Source organism: Dermacentor silvarum, chromosome 8, assembly GCF_013339745.2.
Source record: "Dermacentor silvarum isolate Dsil-2018 chromosome 8, BIME_Dsil_1.4, whole genome shotgun sequence".
Taxonomy (NCBI): Eukaryota; Metazoa; Arthropoda; class Arachnida; order Ixodida; family Ixodidae; genus Dermacentor; species Dermacentor silvarum.
In genome coordinates, this window is record NC_051161.1 from 37101510 (window position 1) to 37122775 (window position 21266).

At 49.7% G+C, this 21266-nt stretch overlaps 2 protein-coding genes across 2 annotated transcripts; one reads left to right on the forward strand and one right to left on the reverse strand.

Moving 5' to 3' along the window:
- Nucleotides 1-7414: 7414 nt before the first annotated feature.
- Nucleotides 7415-9031, forward strand: LOC125947522 (uncharacterized; the record flags this gene model as incomplete). The annotated part of the gene is made up of 1 exon (XM_049672417.1): nucleotides 7415-9031. A coding segment is annotated over one exon (1563 nt), but the record flags the coding sequence as incomplete, so codon positions are not given.
- On the reverse strand, nucleotides 9030-17917 carry LOC119461024 (uncharacterized). Its single transcript, XM_037722202.2, has 5 exons — nucleotides 17246-17917; nucleotides 16682-16807; nucleotides 15235-15337; nucleotides 14482-14680; nucleotides 9030-9257 (listed from the first exon to the last, which is right to left on the reverse strand). Exons 1-5 carry the CDS (start codon nucleotides 17343-17345, stop codon nucleotides 9165-9167), a joined length of 621 nt encoding a protein of 206 aa, XP_037578130.1. The 5' UTR covers nucleotides 17346-17917; the 3' UTR covers nucleotides 9030-9164.
- Nucleotides 17918-21266: the final 3349 nt, after the last annotated feature.

Here is a 21266-nt window from a genome sequence, read left to right on the forward strand (position 1 = left end):
TCATATCATTGCTTCCGAGGCAGTATGTTGTCATTTCCAGACCTTTGTTCTGATCAAGTATCGGCGTTTGGCAGGACTCAGTCAGGGGACACCCCGCCAAAAAGTAGGCGGAGAAGGCGGAAAAGAAAGGCAGGATTGACCACCCTTAATTTTTTGCTCACAAAAATTTGTCGTTTATATGCAAGAACGATGGCGTGTGATAATTAGAGCTATGGACTAAGTAAAAGAATTTCCGAAATACCTAATTTGTTATCTCTTTGCGCATATACAAACAGACAGTGAGCAGCCCATGTACGGATGTACCCCTCCCTCACCTTCGAGCAGAGTGGGAGAAGGTTTAAGCACTGGTTAGGGGAATTTCCTTTTAAAAGAACATATGTTAGGCACCATCATTTCTAACGTACGCGCTGTTATAGAATTAAAATAAGGCCAAATGGTATGTCAATATAGCCACTTTGTTATTATATGAATACATATTTTTAATCTGAACATATGATCTCGCTTGCAAGTACTGTTATGGTGTAGCTGTGTTGGAACGCACCGACAATTCACGTTCCTTCAAACGTTAATTAGAAATCAAAACAGTGTTACAACTATTCTTCATGGTTATGAAATTAGGTTAGTCCAAGTATGGACATGAAGTCAGCATACAGAATAGAAATGTTGAAAGGAACGATTCAAACGGTTGCGAGAAATGCACTGAACCCGCCGCGATGGCGTTGCCCCGCTATAAGCTCGAGGTCGCGGGTTCGAGGTCGAGCTTATAGGCACGAGGTCGAGGTGATCAAAATTATTCGAGTCCCCCTCTCTAAGGCGTGCCTCATAATCATATCGTGGCTGTGGCGCGTAAAACCCCGAAAGTTTTTTTTTTCTTTTTTTTTTTCGGACATTCGCCACTTCGACAGTATCCATCTATTTATCTATCTAGCCGCCTGCTCAGTGCTCTCATGGTCGTGTACCAGAATTGGCATAGTATGACAAGAGTGTATGAGGAACATAAATTATAGGTCATTACATGAATATCATGACATGCGTCTCATGCAGGTCATGAAACAGCCGCCTACGTCTTGGTGCTCTGATGGTCGTTTCGTTAACTTGGTAGGTACTAAAATTGGCATAGTATGACAAGAGTGTATGACGAACATAAATGATAGGTCACGACATGAATGTCATCACATGCGTGCCATGTAGGTCATGAAACAACCGCCTACGTCTTGGTGCTCTGATGGTCGTTTCGTTAACTTGGTAGGTACTAAAATTGGCATAGTATGACAAGAGTCTATGACGAACATAAATGATAGGTCATGACATGCGTGCCATGTAGGTCATGAAACGACCGCCTACGTCTTGGTGCTCTCATGGTCATTTCGTTAACTTGGTAGGCTCCCCTCACACTGCTTCGTATATATAACATCGATTCCCACAGGGCGTGCGATCTGCTTTTTTCACCCCCCCCCCCCCCCCCCACTTTTTTTTTTTTAATGAGTCGGTATAAGCCTATAGGTGCTAGCGATCATTAAGGGCCAAATTTAAGTGCTCTGGGTAAACCGTCTAATTTATTATAAGGTTTTATATACGTACTTCACGCGCGCGTGGGCGCGCGCGCTCACACATTTAGGCTTATTTACATTAATTTGGTATGTATACAGCGCGCTCCGGTGTTAAAGGGAACACTGTAACGTGCACCTCTCACTTTGCTGGCGCCCTAGCTTCAAGAGGCTGCGGAAGCAATTTCAGTGCACTTCGCAGTGTGTCGAAAGGAGTCAAGGCTATAGCCAACCACAAGTTATCTGCTGCAAATTTAGGCGATTGTACTCTTGTGAGAGAGGAAAATCCGGACATGCTCTGCACTCAAGTGTTCCCTTTAACAGTGTACCCTTCGGTACATATAATGCCGTTCGCAACTGGATCGATTCCAGGTGAGTTGACGAGCTTGTAAAAGAGAAACAACTGCTTTCAGATATCCGGTCCACCATGACAACGACAGAGCGTTTTGTGTTCGTTGCTGGAGCGGATGAAGTGCATGCGATACATGCACTGCATGCACGTCGTTCAAAGGGGGCGCAAACGTGCTGAGCCTGGCCAGATAATAGATTGCTTTGTTTAAGTCGAGACAACAGATTCGTATAGGCTGCAGAGTAGTATAGTTATCTGCCCCGTGCGCACGTCATATATACAGGGTGTTTCAGCGAACACTTTCAAAAATCCTTAAAGGTTGCCTGTGGCAGATAGCACAATTCTAGTACATGAGCTCTGACCTATCAAAGAGGCGGACATTACTTGCACAAGAAATTGAAATGCATAATGTAATAACTAACAAAAATGCACTAATTAAAGTGTTAGCTAATTACCTGATGGCCCATATTGTAATTTACACATTGTAGCCGTGGAGTTAATTCGCTAGGCGGATCCACTTGGAACGAATTCTCGGGGTGACACCAGCTTCGAGATATTAATTCCCGAACTAGGCGGAGAAATGCATTGGCGTTCCAGTTTGTGCTTCAATGCATAAGACGACGTTTTGTTAAGAAACTAACTGGAACGCCAATGCATATATCCGCAAAGTTCGGGAGTTAATATCTCGAAACTGGTGCCATCCTGAGAATAAATTCCAAGTGGATCCGCCTTGCGAACTCCGCGGCTATAATTTGTAAATCGCAATATGGACCATCAGGTAATTAGTTAGAAACTTAATTAGTGAATTTTTTCTGATTAGTCGATTATACGTTTCATTATTTTGCGCAAGTAATGTCCGCCTCTTCGAGAAGAGCAGCTCATTAACTAGAATTGGGCTATCTGCCACAGGCAACCTTAAATGAATTTTGAAAGTGTTCGTGATCGAGATTGAATTTCTCGATCACGATTGGCTCCTTTGCGTAATTAAGTTGCGGTAGGGAGCCAATCACGGTCGAGAATTATGATTTACCGTGTGACAGGCGTGTATCAGTTAGGACTACACACCACGATCAAATTAAGTGGCTGGAGGCACGCCGCTGCTTGCATGCAAATGAAGAAAGTAAAAGAAGAAGCGAAATGGAGACTGTGTGGCCGCCTCCTCCGTACCAGAACCCCTGGACGACCCAGGTCCTTCAGCCAGCTGGTACCAGCATCTCGCAGGTGTTGCGAACTCTGCAGCGGAATCACGCGCAGAAGGACCTAAGGGCGCTTATCTGCTTCCTGCTCGTCCTGCTCACGGTCGGCTCGGCTGTCGCGCTCATGCTCACGCGAATGGTCCTCGGAAATGGGACGTCGCGACTACCCGGGCAGCCCTCTTCGTCGACGGTCAATCTAGGGACCATAGTCAAGTCCCTCAACAGTCAGCAGTCGCTTGCCGACGTTGTGAGTCGAGCACCGTCCGCTGCCGACACTGGCGACAACGTCAATGCGGTGGCGACGACGACGACGATGACGAAGTCTCCTGGAGTCGCCGATGTCGCGAACACGAGCGCCGTGAACGATGCCACGTCGCAATGAGGCCACGTCTCGACTCGCATTAGACATGCACCAGTTCTAAGTCGCTACCGCGTCTGCCCCGTTCTTCCACGAGGCCAGATGACCGCTGGCGGCTGCAAGCTGCATGTACTTTTTAGAGAGTTGAAAGTTGATCATTATATACCAATGACATATGTGCCCGCTGCGATCCTGACTCAGTCGTCTGAAAGTACTTGTCCTACATTTGTATATAGACTGCCGTGACGGTGATGCCAAATTGAAGCGAAGCATCATTCGTGTTATCTTCATAATAAACCGTCGAGAGTACTTATAAGTGCTTCCAGCGTGTCACTGTCGATTGTTTTCACGCCGAAGTAATCACCGGTTTCACAAACCTGAAATGCTATTACGGAATCTTAACAGTGGGCTAACAGTTATCCCTATATACCGAAAATTTGATTCGCATGCGCTATCACCTGCTGACTTTTTTGCCAATTCTCTCGCAGCTTACGTTTAGCACAATCAGACGTAGAGTTTTTCATCTGACGGCCGGAGGAGGGACGTACCCGACGTGATTGGAGAGGAATATAACGTGAGCTTCAGAAAGTTATTTAACAAAATTTCTGTAATTCATTTTTATTAGAGCCTTAGGAGCAGTTGTCTAATGGAAGATTTGGAGGCAGTCACATTTTAATGTACACCCATTTTTTAAACCTTTTTTTAAATCTTGAGACGGTAAAAGAGACACGTGACACGGCAACGTTTCTTTATTGTGAGAAGCCGCCGTAGGCATCAGGTGTACACAAATCACTAATTACTCCTTTCTAACGTGAGCGAATTACAGGAGTCATGCGATCGTTTAATTGTGGTTCTTTCGATTAACTCTCGTGCGGTTCTAGTGAGACTGTGCGTGTCTCTTATCCGCTTGCTTTCCCTGGTCACCGCGTTCCCTGAACAATGCGCCGCCATGCCCGCCAACGGAAAACAAAACGGACTTCCAGAAAGTGCCCGTTTCAGTACAAAAGTTTAACACGTATGTGGCGCTTGTTTATCCATTTGTTCTCGTCGCTTCGATGCAAGTGTCACTCATTGGCGAGGGACGAATTATTTTGGCGCTCCGTCCAATGACGGCCCGCTCTCTGCCCGCTGTACCCCAGCGCAGCTGGACCAGTGTCCACGTCAGCGGTGAGAACCTTCACGATCAGCGCCACAAGGACGAGGCCGACGAAGCTAAGCCAGAGCGCGGAGCCGATGATGACGCGCCGTCTGCGTCGCGTCTGCTCTCGCTGCACATCGTCCAGCGCGAGAGATGACGGGACGTTGAACGGCGACGTTCCGTTGTCACGAGGTGCAGCTGACTGCCGAGCCGCAGCCGCGGCGGTGGATCCACGGATACCGTGACCGATATTGTCGCGAGTGAGGCCACTCGGACTTCCCGACAGGAACGTCTTCACGCTGCCTTGGTTTTCGGCCATTTTGCTTGAATAGATTGCCGAGTGGAAGCACTAAAGCACTTCGGGCGTACCTTCTTCTTCCACTGCTTCGTATTCCCAAATGACATGTTAATTGGTCCCTATGCGCCCCTGTGGGTATGCGCAGGGGCGTAGCCAGGGGGGGAGGCACACCGGGCACCATGCTCCCCCCCCCCCTCCCCCCACCAAATTTCTGGGTTAGTATGCGGCCTGCCCAGGCTTCAGTGTTATCGCAAGCTCGTTAATCGATCAATAGCCCAGAAATAAAGGTGAACAAGTTGCTCTAATTTTCCTTGATTTGGAGTGGTTTTGGCTTTGTGGGGTTAAAAAGCCACAATTTATCTCATGACCGACGTTTTTCTTTCTATGTTTTTGTTTGCACAAATGAGGGTGCCACTGTTCTGTCAGTTAGATGATATATCGGATGTTTCATTTAACTAGAATCAAACTTAAAAAAGAAGTTGTGTCAACCAAATGTCGACGCTAAAGAAGACAAAGTCAACGTGCATGTTGATCATATGATTTGATGACTAAATGTGGATTATATGAGCATGGCTGTGTTGTGTTTTTCTGTCCTCCATCTCTATCATATTCATAATTCGGCATTGAACCGGGGTAAATCCATAGAGAACGACGATGCATTGCTGCCAGTGGAGCCAAATACATACAAGCGCTGCGAGGAATATGGCCTATTAGCCCCAAGTGTTTACGGCTAATTATACTCCTTCTTGGTTATATTCTCAGTTGCTGGCTATTGCTACGTGTTCTCGAGATGGAGAACTGTCATTTCATACCAATCTTATGATCACACGTCATCTATAAGTTACATAACCAACCGTTTTTATTTCTGGAAGTGGTTGCAAGATACCCAGATCCCAGATATGCCAAACCCGTGCGAATTCAGCAAAGAAGACCTTGTCTTAAAAATAGAGTGGTACACCTTAGACAAATTACACCAGCAACATATTGTTCGTAGTCGTCTTGAGGTTACTCAAACTATTTTGTGAAGAGCAATTAGTCGGCTAATTAGTTATTCTTAACACTGCATTTTTTATTATTTTTCTGATGACATAAGTCATATTCAACAAGTTGTAGGCGTGCTTATAAACGCTATAATCAAGTTGTTTCCATGACGTTCTTTCATGTGGCTTTCCCCAGCGTGCTCTGAACAAAGCCCGCGAAATATGAAAAAAAAAAAATAACGACATCGCGGCACGCTTCCGCGTCTGGATTGCAACGCTCTCAATCGTATTTCCAAACAACGAAGCCCATATGCTAAACGAAAATGAAAGAAAGCGATCGGCCATGGCGTCCAGCGTACGTCCCCACCATCGTTGTGGGGTTCTATAGTTACGTAAATACGGTATATTGCTTTACCATATTTAAATAGAGCGACAGGCGACGGTCGTTGTGTACATCAGGCTCTCGTACTCTTGGTTTAGCCAACGGCTTTGACACCTGAAACTGCTATTTCACAAGTACTATAATGCAGACTTGCAGCGACGTAGTGAAACTGATGAAATCATGCCGCGTTCCAACCGTCAGTATTGTAAACGGATGTATTCTGCCGTTTATGAAGTCGCTCCTCTGTCCGCCGTCCAAGTACGCAAGATCTAATCACAAAATTTTTAGCTGAACAAGTCACATTCCCCGTAGTGCGAGAGGCGTAGCCCGGGAGGTGAAACTTTAGCGGGGCAACGAAGACAGCCCGGCAACACCGAGGACCGATTTGACCATACCTCATTGAACTTAAATCACGTATTATTGTTTCTATCGCCGTGTATCGGGCTTCTAAATAGTCAGCGATGCGGTGGTCATCTCAACTTGTACGGATAGTTAGCCTTCCTAACCTGCTTTGCTAGGTTGCTATTAGCAGTGACCTCATGCCAGCGTCTCTATGCAGGACAAGAACACAACGCTCTGTTGCATCACATTTTCTTTTCCAGCAACATTTTACACATTTCATCATATCAGGATGTACTTTCGTATCTTCTTCTTTTCCATTGCAACATGTGCACCTGTCGGCCAATGTTTGCGAACAAGTGCTGCCTGGTTCACACGTTTCACACGTATATGCATGCCGAGGCGCGTAACTGCTGTTGTACTGCAGAATAGGGTTTTGTTGCTTATTTTGTCGCGACCATGTCGTACAGTTTTCCCGTTTTCCGTCATTGAATGGTGCGCGAAAGAAATTGTACATAGAGAAAAAAGAACACAGGGCGCGTGCCCGTTCGAGTCTCCCGCGAAGTAAAGGCGCGTGACCTGTTCGCAAAGTTCGTAGCCGTTGTTTAAAAAATTTCGCTTGGCGCGCGATGCGCACTTCGTCGTCTTCCTAGACCAGTAGGCGAACGTCACCGTGCACGCGGAGCGTGCCAGCACAGTGCGAGCCACCGCGTGCCACGCTCCAGGGCGAGATTCGGTGCCGGTGCCATCAGATCTGGCCTGTCTAGCGGAGCGGTGACACGTCAGCTACTCTCACTCCTCGGACCATGGCCCTGCGCCTAGTGCTGACTGGCCTGACCCTGGCCCTGGTGGTTCGGGCCGACTTTCATGAGGACCACTTTCGGCTCGGGGACGCCGGCAGCCTACGGCCCGCGGCCCCTTACGATGCGGACCGTCAGCGGGCTCTGCTCGAGGGACCGTTCCACCGGGCGCCCGTGCAGCAGCTAAGCCTCGCTAGTCCTACCAACGGATCCGGAGCCGCGTTCGATGTTGGCAAGGCCCCTACCCAGCAGAACCCTGCCGCAGTTCCCAACGCCCCGGCGGCCGCGGGAGTTCCCGCCCCGAACGGCTCCGCAGTTGCAGGTGCGGCTTCGGCTCACAAGTCTTTTTTTGAACGCAGCCCCGTGAACCCGGTCTTTGGCCTGGAGCAGCAACCCGACTCTGATGAGGCTTCGAAGCAGCTGCTGGAACAGGACATTGGCAAGCTGCAGCGCCGTAAGTTCCGCATGCGCCGCCACAAGGGTTTCAAGGCCGGAGCACGTAAGGTCCGCAAGCTTGTTGAGGAAGACATGGGCCCTGCCGGAGTTGCCCAGGAGGCTTACGCCCAGCAGAGGCCCGATCAGGCTGCTTCCGCGAGCAGGCTCGAAGCCCTGGCTGGTCTTAAGGTAGAGTACGCGCGGGCTTACATCGCGGCCGAGGAGCCCGAGGCCGACTCTGGTCCCATGGAGCTGCTCTGTACGGTCGGCTACAAGGACTATGCCAGCATTACCTGGACCGTTAACGGCCGTCCCCTGGAGAACTTCATCGACCGCTCCACCCTGAGCACCGTGAAGAACGACGTTCCCGTTAAGGTCTCCAAGATCACCATCAACCAGCTGGAGAGGCTTCCCTCCGACAACGGCAAGTTCGTCTTCGAATGCACGGCCCTAGTCGACGCGCAGGTCACCAAGGCAACCATCGCACTGGGTTCCATCATCGAGGACACCTGCACGAGCAACGCCCAGTGCGAGCCTCGCGGGGCCTCGTGCAGCGAGGGTCACTGCCTCTGCAAGCCATCCCAGCCCGTGAGCCTCAAGTCCAAGCACCTGACCTGCCGCGCCGCCGCCGGCCTCGGCTGGCCCTGCGACTACTCCGAGCAGTGCGTCTTCGCTCAGCCGAACGCCGTCTGCACAGACCGTCTGATCTGCGACTGCGCTCTCGGGTTTGTCCGGTCCCTGGACGGAAAGACCTGCGACAAGCTGCAGACCACCGCCGGAAACCTGATCGGACAGCCCTGCAAGGCCAACAGCGAATGCCACGCTGCCGGAGCCGCTTGCCTCAAGGACGTCTGCGCGTGCGCCAACAACAGTGTCGAGCGCGGCGGCATGTGCCTGCCCGAGGAGCACCTCAAGATGCAGGCCGGAGTCCAGGGACCCAACTTCCTCGCCGCGGACGACGGCATCAAGACTCTCCACAACGACACCCGCATCACTGTGGCCGCGGCCATGTTCAACGAAGCCGGGGACAAGAAAGAATCCACTCTGGCGCCCGCCCTGGGCGTACCGGTCCGAAGCTCGGCGGGAGGCCTTGCCTCGCCCGCTATCCTTGCAGCGGCTCTCTCCCTGGCCGCTCTCCTCATCCGCCGCCGCTGAGTCGGCCTCACTTCAAGGCAGCAAATAAAAAAAAAAAAAAATAAAACGCTGCACTTCAACATCTCCGCATAGTTTGTTTCTTTTTTTCGGCACGAGTCGTTGGTCGCACGTGGTTGCACACCGACGAGTCGCGCCGCCGAGATTTTAGCCTCCGTGGCGGAACGCCGCAGGAAAGTCTTAGGTGCGTCTAAATCGAAGCTCGGCTAGCTGCATTCCGGACATGATGGCGCTTCTCGTGCTGCGTTACTTCTTCGTAGGCTGGCGGCAAGGCGATGGAAACCTGCGCATAGAAAAAAAGTTTTTCGCATCGTTCTATTTCATAACGACACCTTCCACTGAAGTGCCATCGGTAAGCTTCAACATGATTTCGACTGGAAGAAGTCGTATTTGTTAACGCGTTTCCATTAGCTCGAGCCTCACGAGCAACCTGAACCCCCCCCCCCTTCGAAGTCTGCGATTATCCGCGTGCGCCGCGTGCGTCACGCTAAGCCCCTTCATCGTCCTACAGTGTACTAGAATATTGTAGTCGTACACAGCAGAACATGCTGCTGGCCCGACGCTGCTGTTTGCAACCGCGCCACAGATGCCTCTTCCAGCTCAAGAAGTAAAGATAAATAATGCGTATCTGATTTTCCTTTTTTTTTTTCTGGAAGAAATGCTATTTTAAGTTTGCGATGCACGCTGTTGGCGTTATAAATGCCTAACGCCGGCACTAAACAGTCTGAAGATGCTTCAAAGAACCGGACTGATGGCGAAGTACGTGAATAATACCAACACCTCTTAAACCGATAATACATAACCATTGGGTGACGGAGAAATTTTCACAGACGATGTTGATGATGATGATCCTCTGTACAAATGGCACATCTCCACCGGGGGGGAGGGGGATTGGCCAAGAATTGGGTGGGCATTGAATTAAAAAAATAATAATTAGTTCTTCATTTTTGTCATTCGATCGGAGCTCTGTATCTGACCCCAGTTTGAAAATTGACGCCTTGGCAGACATCAAAAGTCACATTCTAAAAACAGAAATTTCGTTACACTTTTGTGATATCCCCTTTCTCACGTATTCTATTTGCTGACGTTGAGTCCTTTCCCACATGTCCCTTATACATTTTACGTATTTGACTCTTGCAAAGGCTGACTGTTTGTTTTGCTTTCTCCATGGCTTACTTAGGATCTGTTTCCTTTGTATATTTATTAATCTTTTATTGTTTTCTATACTACCGCTTGATACTTGTGCTATATATCACAGAAGGTGTATGTCCTGACATAATCGTCATAATCGCCGCCATTTGCAAGGCCTTATATACAGGACAAACGAAGAAGTGGTGCGTGTTCCTAATTCGATTTGTTTATTAGTCTGCGACAAATCTGCACTCGGGTAACAGCAAAGAAAAAGGAGGAGGAGGAGCTGTTTTGATATAGCTCCGCGAGAAAGAGTTTTGAGGCAACAACAACAACAACAAGAGTTGTGTTGTACTGAGAGTTTTGTTGCAGTGCCGGCATCACCTGCAAAGATAATCTCGCACCGTGATCAACGAAACAGGCTTGGCGGTGTAGTTCTAGGTCTCATGCCGCGTAATTACACTCCATTTTCCTCCTTCCTCCCCGTACGACAACAGTCAAGAGAGGCGGTCGTATCCTGTAATTCAAATAAACGCGTTTTACCACCACTACCCACCATGCGCTTGAGCAACGCACACTGCGGTTGAGGTGTATACACCATCGATTGAGACAGTTATCGCGATTTTCATGATCTAGTACTATCCCCCCTAATCCCCTCCCCGTAATACATCTCCGCTTCGTTAACGAAATAATTATTTTTTTTGTTATTTACTATCAGGGCTAATTGGTATTACAAAGAGGAATAGGTTTTTATACAAAAAAATCACCGCCCTTCCACTCCGTGAAGATGGTCCAGCGTGTGCATGTGGTGCACGTGATGCAAATGCGTAAATACAAGTAAACACAGATCTACAACAGGAACTTATATTGAAAAGTTGCGAGGCGAGAAGAGGCATCGACTTCCAACGCTACTCGACGAGTGTCCAGTTCTCTGGTCGAAACCTGCCAAGCCGCCGCCAGAGGCATCGGCTGCAGCCACGGACACCGCGCGCGTTCGGCGGGAACGCGGACGGCGTCGGCAGCAGCTCTGCGTGTTCCCTTGTTGGTGCTGCTATACATATTTGCGCTTCTCTGCTTCTCTCAGTGCTTTTTTTTTTTTTTCGCGTGCAAGTTGCGCCCCCCCCCCCCCCCCTTTTTTTTTTTGCGCGCCAAAATGAGAGCTAGCGACGAGCCCGTTCACAAGCCAGCTCTCGCTGACGCTCGCGGTGGCAGCCTCTTCCTCAGGAGTACGCACTACTCGTGGTACTTCCCATCTGCGATGCGCGTTGGTTATCTGAAAGGGCGCGCCGCAAAGAAACACTTTTTATTATTGCGGGCGAGCTCCACCACTGGAAAATCTGGCGCCACCATCGGCGTGACGTGGTATGAGGGATCACGTGGACACAGCGGCCGCGTCATCTGCTTCGGAGGCGCCGAAGCGAGCTGAAAACGAAAGTCTAGTCCCGCCTGCGCTACGGTTCTGATTAAGTTGGGGTGTTTTACCGCTTCAGGTGTCTGCAACACTTGAAAGCACTATAATAGGTAGTGGCTGCCTTTGAAGGCGTCCTACATGGTAGGTTATTACTCGGTACCACAGTGCCGGACGCGTACGCAACGGAGCCCGGTGTCAGCCTTCACACGTACCCGCAGGCCAAGAAGCTGCGTGTAGCTTGGATTGCAAAACTTTGAACCGGCAAGCAGCCATCAGCTACAACTCGAGTGTGTAACAAACACTTCCGCGAGGAAGATTTCTGCTACGGCGTTGGGGCTGCGATGTTCGGTGAGTAGCAGAAAGCGCCCACTGAGAAGCTCGCCCGCGAGCGCTGCCCGGTTAATGTCATGAAGATTTGGTCTATGAACTTGTTGATGCTAGATATTGGCAAGTTCACCAGAATGGAAAGGAAACGGCAAGAAGCACATTAAAAAAAAAAGGCATGGCATATGCTCATGTTTGTGTTAGCACCAAACAATGAATGTACTGGATCAACAAAAAGAAGCAGCGCGACATTCCTCGCTGAGAAGACCGATAAACATACATTGCGACGCAACTTGAGAAATAACGATATTGAAACGTCCAAGAACTTAGAGGTAAAAAAAAAAAACAATGATTAAAATCGTCGCGATGGCACATCACAAGTCGCCGTAGGCGTCGAAGTCCCTATAGTTATACCGTAATTATTTTTGAACAGCTCTGACAGCGTCCACGCAACAATGGTTGCTTCTGTACTGTCAAATATTCATATGCTGCTACCTAGCGGTACGGTGCGAAAACGCGCTCGCAGCGAAAGCGAAACATCGTGCGCGGACATTCATGCAGACGCGCAGCTAGTCGGTCGCTGCGAGCCGTGCGATCGCTGCATTGGGGCTTCAATCTGTAATGCTTCATATTTCACATAGTCTGTTCTCAGCGATTGCCTACCTTTCACGCAAGAAGCTGGTTCGGGAGACTCCATCGCGGCGACCACGCGCAATTGGCGTTCACTGTACGTATTCGGTAAGGAGATAGCGCCTGTAAAGTATTCTGCACTTTCTGTTCGCCAAAGATTATTATTTTGACAGTAAGAAACTTCCCTCGTTTGGAGGTTACTTACAGAAATGGTCAGGAGGGCTCTCCCTGCGTGGTGTTTTTATTGAGCGCCGACAGCCAAACCCACGAGGAGCGCGCCGCGTTATCCCTCATACTACGCAAGCGAGGCGCTTCCGACAGATGGCGACTCCGTAAGTCCTCGCCCCCAATACCCATCGCCTCTCCTCCTCGCGCCCAGCGCGGCCTCTCATTGCTCGCGTCCTCCCCCCAGCGCGCACCCTCTCATTGGTCGCCTCCCCGAACACGCCTCTCCTCTGCTGGTCACGTGACCTGCCCTCCCTCGGCGCGGCTCTCCCCCTCTCGTGGTCACGTGACCTGCGTGACGCCGGACAGACGCCGAAGGGTCGTCTGTTAAAAGTGCTTATGTCACAAAAGAGCGCTTGATCAAAGCGCGCACCGCGTGTCACGCAAGCCAGCGAAAGAACACGCCGGCCCCGCGGCAACTTCAACAGAGGGGGAGAGCGCATACGCCTCAAACAGCAACGCGTACAACGGCGCCTAGAAGTCTAGAAGAGCGTACACGAGACGACGGTAACGAGAGAGACACCGAGACACCTTCTCACCCGGCGAGTCGAGAAAGAGATTGCTACTAAAGCCCCTTGATCTAGGGACTTTAATTGCTACAGGGTGAGCGTGCGCCAACAGGATGAGTCATCAACCCCCCCCCCCCCCCCCCCCTCCTTGACGACGCTCCGACGGCGGCGGTCGAAGGTACGAGAAAAGCCGAGAAGGTTCCCAAGCTTTGGCCATGCTACGAGATCACGACTCCGATAGGAAAGTTCGAGAACGCCTGTGGAAGCTATATAACCGCCGTGCGAGAATCGTTCAGTGGAGTTCAGGAGTTCAGTCTGCACCGGTGAAGAGATGTAACGTGAAGACCGAGCGTCTGCGGAAGAAGAGGATTCCGCGGCCAGCTAGTCGACGAGTTCATCGAGCGTCTGCATTTCCGGAAGTTCTTTCTTCGATATTTGTCCAGAGCTACGCCGAGATCGTCTGACTCCAAGACCAACCAGCACGGGTGAATACGATTGGACACTTAGTGCTCCTTTTTATTTTGTACTTTACGTGTTGGACTCTTAGTGCTTGTCGTGAATTATTTTTCTTGTGTTTGTTAATACCCATCTTAATTGTATTGTGTTGTGTCTAGCCTAAGTGTGCAAGTGTGTGTGTAACTGCCTCGTGAGAAGAATATATTTTGTTGTGTTTTGACAACTCTGGGCTCTGACTCGGTCTTTGGACAGCAACCGGCGTTCGCTGGCGCACCAGAGGGCCCATTCTTAATTGTCCTTGCTTTCGTGGGATTATTTTCGGAAGCTGATAAGTCGGCTTTGGAATTTGGTCCGGCGTCTGCGCCTCGTTCACGGGGTCTGTGACAGCTTAAGACACACAATACTCATTTTTCGTGTGTTCTGCGCATCTTCTCTTGTGTCCTCGTCTGCAGTGCGTTTTTTAGTGAGGCAAACACTGGAGGTGTAGCAAAAGATTGACGGAATTCAGAACTAATTATTATTTGGTGCTCCAAAATATACACATGCGTAAAAGAACGGACAAGATTTCTTGAAAGTGGATATTGGACGGAGGCGCAGCTGTTCACTGTGCTGTAGCAGCACTACAGAACGGCATGCAAGGACGTCATTCAGCTGAAAATAATTTAACTGGAGGTGACTCGTTTCACTTAGTGCCATGCATGCAGCTGGAAAGCAGTTGAATTAATTTGCATATGGACCCAACTGGTACCAAATGCGGATTCACTGCAAGGTGTTGAGTGAGCATGACATCATATCGCAACGACGCTATGTGTAATACGTGCCTGGTTGTCAGATGAGGGCAGTGCATGCCATGAGCTGGGCGCCGGTGATTCAAGTTTGAACCGGAAACAAGATCTACTGACGGCGACTTCGTACGAGGGAGGCTTGTCGGTCGAGCACGTGTCCGACCACAGAGGAGGCGCGATGCCCACCACTGAGCTATTGTCCTCCACCTCTAGGTTTCGTCGATCGTCGAGCTTCCTGCACACGTAGAAAAGCGAATGTGAGAAGCTAGTACAGGGTGTTTCATTTTAGCTGCACCAAATTTTTAAAAATTGCCTGTGGCAGATAGCACAATTTTAATCGTTGATCTAAACTACTCGATGAGGCGATCATTATTTCCACGAGAAATTATAACGTCTAATTGAATAATAAATTGAATAATTACGCTAATTAACTTTTAATTCATTATTTTACGGCACATCTTTCAATCTACGAATTATAGCCGCTGAGTTCGCTAGGCGCGCATCCACTTCGAACAAATTCTCAGGACTGAACGAGTTTCCAGATATAAATTTTCAAAGTGTCCGACGAAATGCACGGGCATTCCAGTTAACTTTTTGAGGAAAACGCTGTTTTATGCATTGAAGCACAAAGGTAACTGGAACACCAATGTATTTCGTCGGACTGGTGCATGTATACCACCAACCAGGCGCCGCGGCATATATGTGCGGCACCTTGTGGTAGTAAGCAATATACGTAATATATGTGACTGGAGTAGCGGGCTCGTCGTAGGTATATGTATATATACCCACCGTTTCCAGTAGAGGAAGCACAGAGACATAGAGAAGATGAGTATGGACAGCAGGCAGCCGATGCTCATGAGGTACACCTTGGAGAAGCCCCTGTTGCGAGGTTCTGCGGGTTGCAGATGTAAATTAGCTTCCTTTACAATAAGCATACAGATAAAACGTGGAGAGGCACACACACAGGTGGACGAAATTTCGTACAGTTTTTAACGTTCGTCGACATTCATGCCCTTTGACTGCTTTTGTCCCGTACGAAACAAGCAGAAAGAGAAAATGTAATACTATGAAAAAAAAAAAAGTATACAGACAACTCGTTACTTTCCCTTTTATTGCAATAGCAATTATAGGGACACTCAAAGCGGATTTCTGCCGTCGGCGTCCCCGTGAGGTTCCGTATGACATCAAACGGCGATTAAATCGCCGCGCCGTATGCTGTATGTGCGGGTGAAAGCGCGCGAGGGACGCGCGCTTTCACGGGGAGCGAACATTTTTTTTTTTTTTTCTTTTCCGCTTCCCTTCTCAAATAAGCAATGCGCCAACGCGCGCAGAAGTGCACCTTTTACAGCTGATTACAAGAATCCAGTCAGCACCCTGGGTTGTTTGTGCCTTTCTCTGTCCTTTATTTTTCTTCATTGCTTTCGTCTCTTTCGTCTCCCGTACTTTTTTATTTTACTCCTCTGCCCCAGTTATGAACATCTTGTAGCTGCTCAACATTTTTTATCCCTCACCTCTGAACATTTCCTTCACCTCCAGCTTTTGTGTACAGCAGTGAAGCACGTGCAATGTTTCTCAGGATTAAGCAGGCGGGAAGAGGAGGAAGACGTTGGCTATAGGTGGATGAGGGAGAATAAGCTATTTTATTTACTCGCTCATCTGTAATATAAGCCACCGGGTAACATTGAAGGGAATGACGGGGAGAATACCATTGTGGCTTTTACCCGTGAACAGTAAGGGGGATGGGGGAGTTGGTGGGTGTCATCCTCAAACCACTCCTATTGCGGAATCGTTTTATTCTCACCTCCTTGCCTTTTGATTTCGGGGGCTAGGCGGATTTGTCATGGCATAAACAAAACATGCTTCTTACGGTATTTGGCCTTCAGCCCGCTATGGAATACTACTACCATCATGCTCTGCAGCAGCAGAGCATCATGGTGCAACTCGTCGGTAAACACACAAATGACGGAGTGCCAGAGGCGAAAGCTTTGTAAATGGTTCCACATATCTACGTGTATTCGCAATTGCCTTGTGGTTTGCGCTCCATGCAGCATTACGAATTTAAGGACTCTTCAAATGATCTTTGTCGCATTTACCCGATTTTATTATCGCTCTGCGTCGAATCTTCACCATGTGTGCAATGACCGCGACATCCTTTTTGCTGCGATTGAGTTCTGTCTGTGCAGCGAACTTCTCGCATATTTTCTACCCAATGAAGATGAATCTCCCTGTCTCTCACCTGGAATGCATCTGTCCTCGTGAAGAACAAAACCGATCTTGCAGGCGCATATCTCGGCCAGACAACCCGAGTTCTCCGTCAAGCAGTTGGAGTCGGTACGACACCACTGACCAAGTTGAGATTCACCTGTTATCAAAAGGAGGAATGGCGAAAGCGCCGCAGAGCGGTATTGGCAGCACCTACAAACATATATCTTATACGAAGACGAATAAATTACGAACTAATCACGAAAACCGACGCCGAGATTTACAGGTGTATCCCTTTGAAGCACAACACATATACCATCTGGACTACATTATTATAACCATTGCGCTCTCAAAGAAAACTACTGGTGTCGAGTTTGTCGAGCTCGCTAGTCAAGATGACAGACGTTATGGCGTGTTGTTATTGGACCTGGCAACAACTCTGACGGTCAGCTGACATCCACACGCAGCTGCGACAGCCCGTTCAACGCAAACAAGTCTCGACAAGAGCAGTGACGCCGCTCAATGACCAAAGACACTGGGATGCGGATTTATTTGTATCAAAAGGACAGCGGCAGAGCGCGAGGATTATTTACTGTACCTTTCAGAAGGACGTCTTCCAGCATCGACGTGTCGGCGACCGCAGACATCCTCAGGAGTAGCACATTCGAATACGCGGCGATCCGTAACACTGGCCACATAGTTAGCCTTTTGACCCTCGGGCCGGCCGTAGGGGATTAAGTGCAAGAAAAGCAGTGATGAAAACAGGAAGGGCGTACTCCCCCCTCCCACCCCAGCCCGCTATCGGGGAAGCAGTGTGCGGGTGAACTTTATTGCGGCCCAATAATCAGTGCGTTGTCAGCGGCTTGCGGAGATAGCTGCATGCACGCTTGGTTTATAGTTGGGCTGTTGACCGCAAGCGCCGAGCGAGGCAGAATAACGTGGTCCACATTCAAGGACGCGGCCGTGCCGCGGTCACGCTTAGGATGGCACGTGAGCGCGGTGGTCGTTAATGAACTGGCGCAAAAGGAGGTGGCAGCTGGAGAGAAGGTAGATATTGCGCGTATTTATACGGCGCGTTACGTCGGAAAGTGCGTGCCGTAAAAGCCCGCATATAACACGCGGGTTTTACCGAGTTATATACTTATATATGGGACGCTATCTTGGACCCATAAGAGAAGCAGTGTGGTGCACATCGTCCTTTATTGCGACCCTTTCGCTGAAGTGCGCGTGCGCTAAGTTGTGCGACACGTGATCACGGATACTGCACGGCTCGTTTCCCAGAATACTTCGAAAATAATGTTTATAGGTCCTGATTTCAGCTGCACAAAAACCACACTCTCTCCAGACATGCTTTATTTGGGGACCTTTTTTGGGAGGTACTAGATATCAACGACAGCCGATGGAAAGACTAAGGTTACCGCTCTTTCCAGAGTTTGCCAGCTATAGTTGGACATCGTCAACCCTTACCAAACCCTCTTTTGCGCAGTTTATATATAGCTGACATTTCTTTGGGGCAATGTCTTCAAACCCGATTTTCTCAGTGACATCTTCTGACTGAGAACAAATCTTTTGGGATATGTTAGCGCGATACTTTACGCCCCATTGCTCGCTGCTGTCCTAATCTGACCTCACTGCCTTCACAGGCCTGCCATTGAACTCAGCCTGCACAGCAAAAAGGGTGTTATCAGCATTAAGAGCACGATAAAGGTCAGTACAGAACAAGCCTTCGCAATAACCAGAGATACAGGGTATATTTTCTAAGGGCCGCACCCACATATTGGGCCACACAACCCCCATAATTCCCAAGTGCGCACTTCAACAGCCGCATACTATCTCCGCGCGGTATCGTTTTGGCACACAAAAGGCATATCGGCCTCCTCTTCAGTTGTATCTACACCTTATAGCCTTTGGCGGGAAGTTCATCGACTTAACCATTGGCATCGTCACGAAATTCCTTTCCCCGCGGCGTCGACCGTTGCTTGCGCCGTCGTGATTTACGCAAGCGCTGTCTTTCGTGACAACTATATATCCGCTGTACGTGCGCACTTTCGACACTTCGTGCGTACGCCCTATACGTCGCCCAGCGAGTAAGTGAATGTTGTTGACTAAAACATTCCGTTCCTCGCTGCGTGTATAAAAAGTATTTTACCATCCTGCAACCTTACACGCGGCGGCCGAGCCCGCATCCGATGGCTTCACCTCTGAACAGCGCGGTATCGCGGTGCACAGAGACGTATCGCGTCGAGGCACGTATCGCTCGGCGTATCCTCTTTGGTACAAGTCATGACCGCGCTGATCACGTAGCTCGACTTGGCAGACAACTAGAACAAAGCGGGCGAACCGGGACCGGGCTTTTTATGTCGTTAATTCTCTATCTCTCCTCATATCGGTTATTCCCACAGTCGATTGTTAGAGAAAAGCCCGTCGACTAAACACCGGCGAAGTTCGTATCCCGGCGACTTGCCCTGTTGCGCATGCGTTCATCGCGGCGCATGGGCTCCATGCTTCGTACGTAGCGCAAGCATGCTCCAGGCGTACTGTGCAGTGAGCTCTATTCCTTCGTGCTCGCGTCACCTGAAACGCACGCGGAGGTTATCGACTGAAACATTCCGTTCACGGTTTTGCGCGGAAATACCGGTAGTTTCTTTTTCGCGATGTAGGAGTCCGCATGAAAGGACAGTTATATCATGTAACAGCGCGCTTGCTATGAAAGCAGGTTCCAGCTGCAACAGCTGAGCGGTTACGCGCCAGCGACGACGAAAGAGGTAGCTAACGAAGCTAAAATAAATGAAGGATTCTCAAGGTCGTCGCACAAGGCAGCAAGGACGTCTATTTTCCAAAGGATATATAAATTTATTTACTTTTTACTCATGCACGAGCCACATTCAAGAAACCTGGGTCCAAACTTGTGAAATACAGAAACAAAAGTGCGTCTTTACAAAAGAATATATGGGACATGATTCTAATGAAAACCTCCTTGAAAACTCGCAGGCATTGAGGAATGGCTCACACAAAAATTGGCAGCCAATACACGAAGTGAATGCTGATGATGGAGCGAAGCCCCTTGGACGATTACGGCTGCTGCTCGAGCTTTCGCTTCGGGGTCTTGCTGCCGTTGCCGGCGTGCTGCTACTTCTCGTGCTCGTAGCTAGCTTCGCGGCGTTGCCGTTGGGCTGCCGCGCCTCGTTCTCAAAGTGTAGGATCAGAGTCACGACGTTTGCGCTTACGTTCGCGCTCCTCCATACTGCAGTGCTAAGTGTAGCGACAGCGGCGCGGCGCCGGCGCACTTGCGCGCGGTCAGTATGCGCGCTGCGTGCGCTCTGCGAGCGGTTCTGCGCATGACGTCGTGTGTGCTCGGAGAGGGGTTTCGGAGCGGCGCCGGCGCAGCGCAACACCTGTGCGCGGTCGGTATGCGCGCTGCGTGCGCGACGGGGAGCTACGACGACGACGGCGACAACGGACATCGTGAGAGCCTAAGGAGCTTCGCTCCTAAAAACTGATAACAGATGACATAAGCAGTGACGCTACTGCAGACTTCTGATCTGGAGTAATTTTCGGAGCACCAGAAATTTCATTTTGGAGCACTTTGGAGCAGGAAATTTGGCATTTGGGAGCAGCTCGTTTTTTTCCAGATCCTGAAGTATTTCGAAAAAGCGAGTTGCAATTTACATTCAAAGACCTGAATAATTCGTACGCTCTTAGAGAAGCTGGGTAAACATTTCGATCCATTGCAGATCTCGTGGAGAAAAAAATGCTTTTCTGTGCATGCGACACACGCACACAAGTTGATATTGTTTCATATATTGCTAGTTTTCCCAGATGTCATTCCGTATATCCAGAAACAGAAATGATGGACACATTGGCGGCATGCAGTTATTATAATCACATGTCATGCTGCGCTTCAAACAAGCTACAGTAGAACCACGCTGTTACGTTCCCGGGTGCTGCGTTTTCCCGCCTGTTACGTCGTTTTCGGCCGCTCCTGGCATAGCTCCCATAGGACCCAATGCATTGGTAACCCCGCTGTTGCGTCGCAACTGTGGGACCGTTCCCGCATCATGCGTTGAGAACTGCCACCCCGCACCAGCCCGAGCGGCCATTTTGACTTTTCATGTCACTTGGCTTGGTGGCTTGACGATGGGTTTCACTGCCCAAAGTGCCAGGGGCGACACCTATGACCTATTTTCGGTTTACGCCAGCAAAAGCATGGCCTTTGAGATCCGTATTTGCTATCTAAAGATGGTGTCAATGACGCGTTGGGGCCCTAAATTGGTAATGGCGCATAGATGTTCCGTATAAAGTCCTAGGGCGAAAACGCCATCGCGCGCGCCGTATGTGCGAGTGAAAGCGTGTGAAGGGAGCCGACGACCACGGCCAAATCTCGCGCGCGCAAGAAAAGCGGGGAGGACGCGGAGGGAGATTCTAGAAAGAGGAGGCGTGCATTCCGTCTCGCTCGAGGCACCGGCGAGGGAGCGATAGCGGGCGGCGTTGTACTCTGGCATCAACTGCGTACTGTACTGTGCGGCGGTCGCGCGGGCCGTATCTTGAAAGCGATCTGCGTCGCGTCTAGGCAGTGTAGGTGCGTCGGTGGCTTGTAACTTTGTACGTATTGTGTGTTC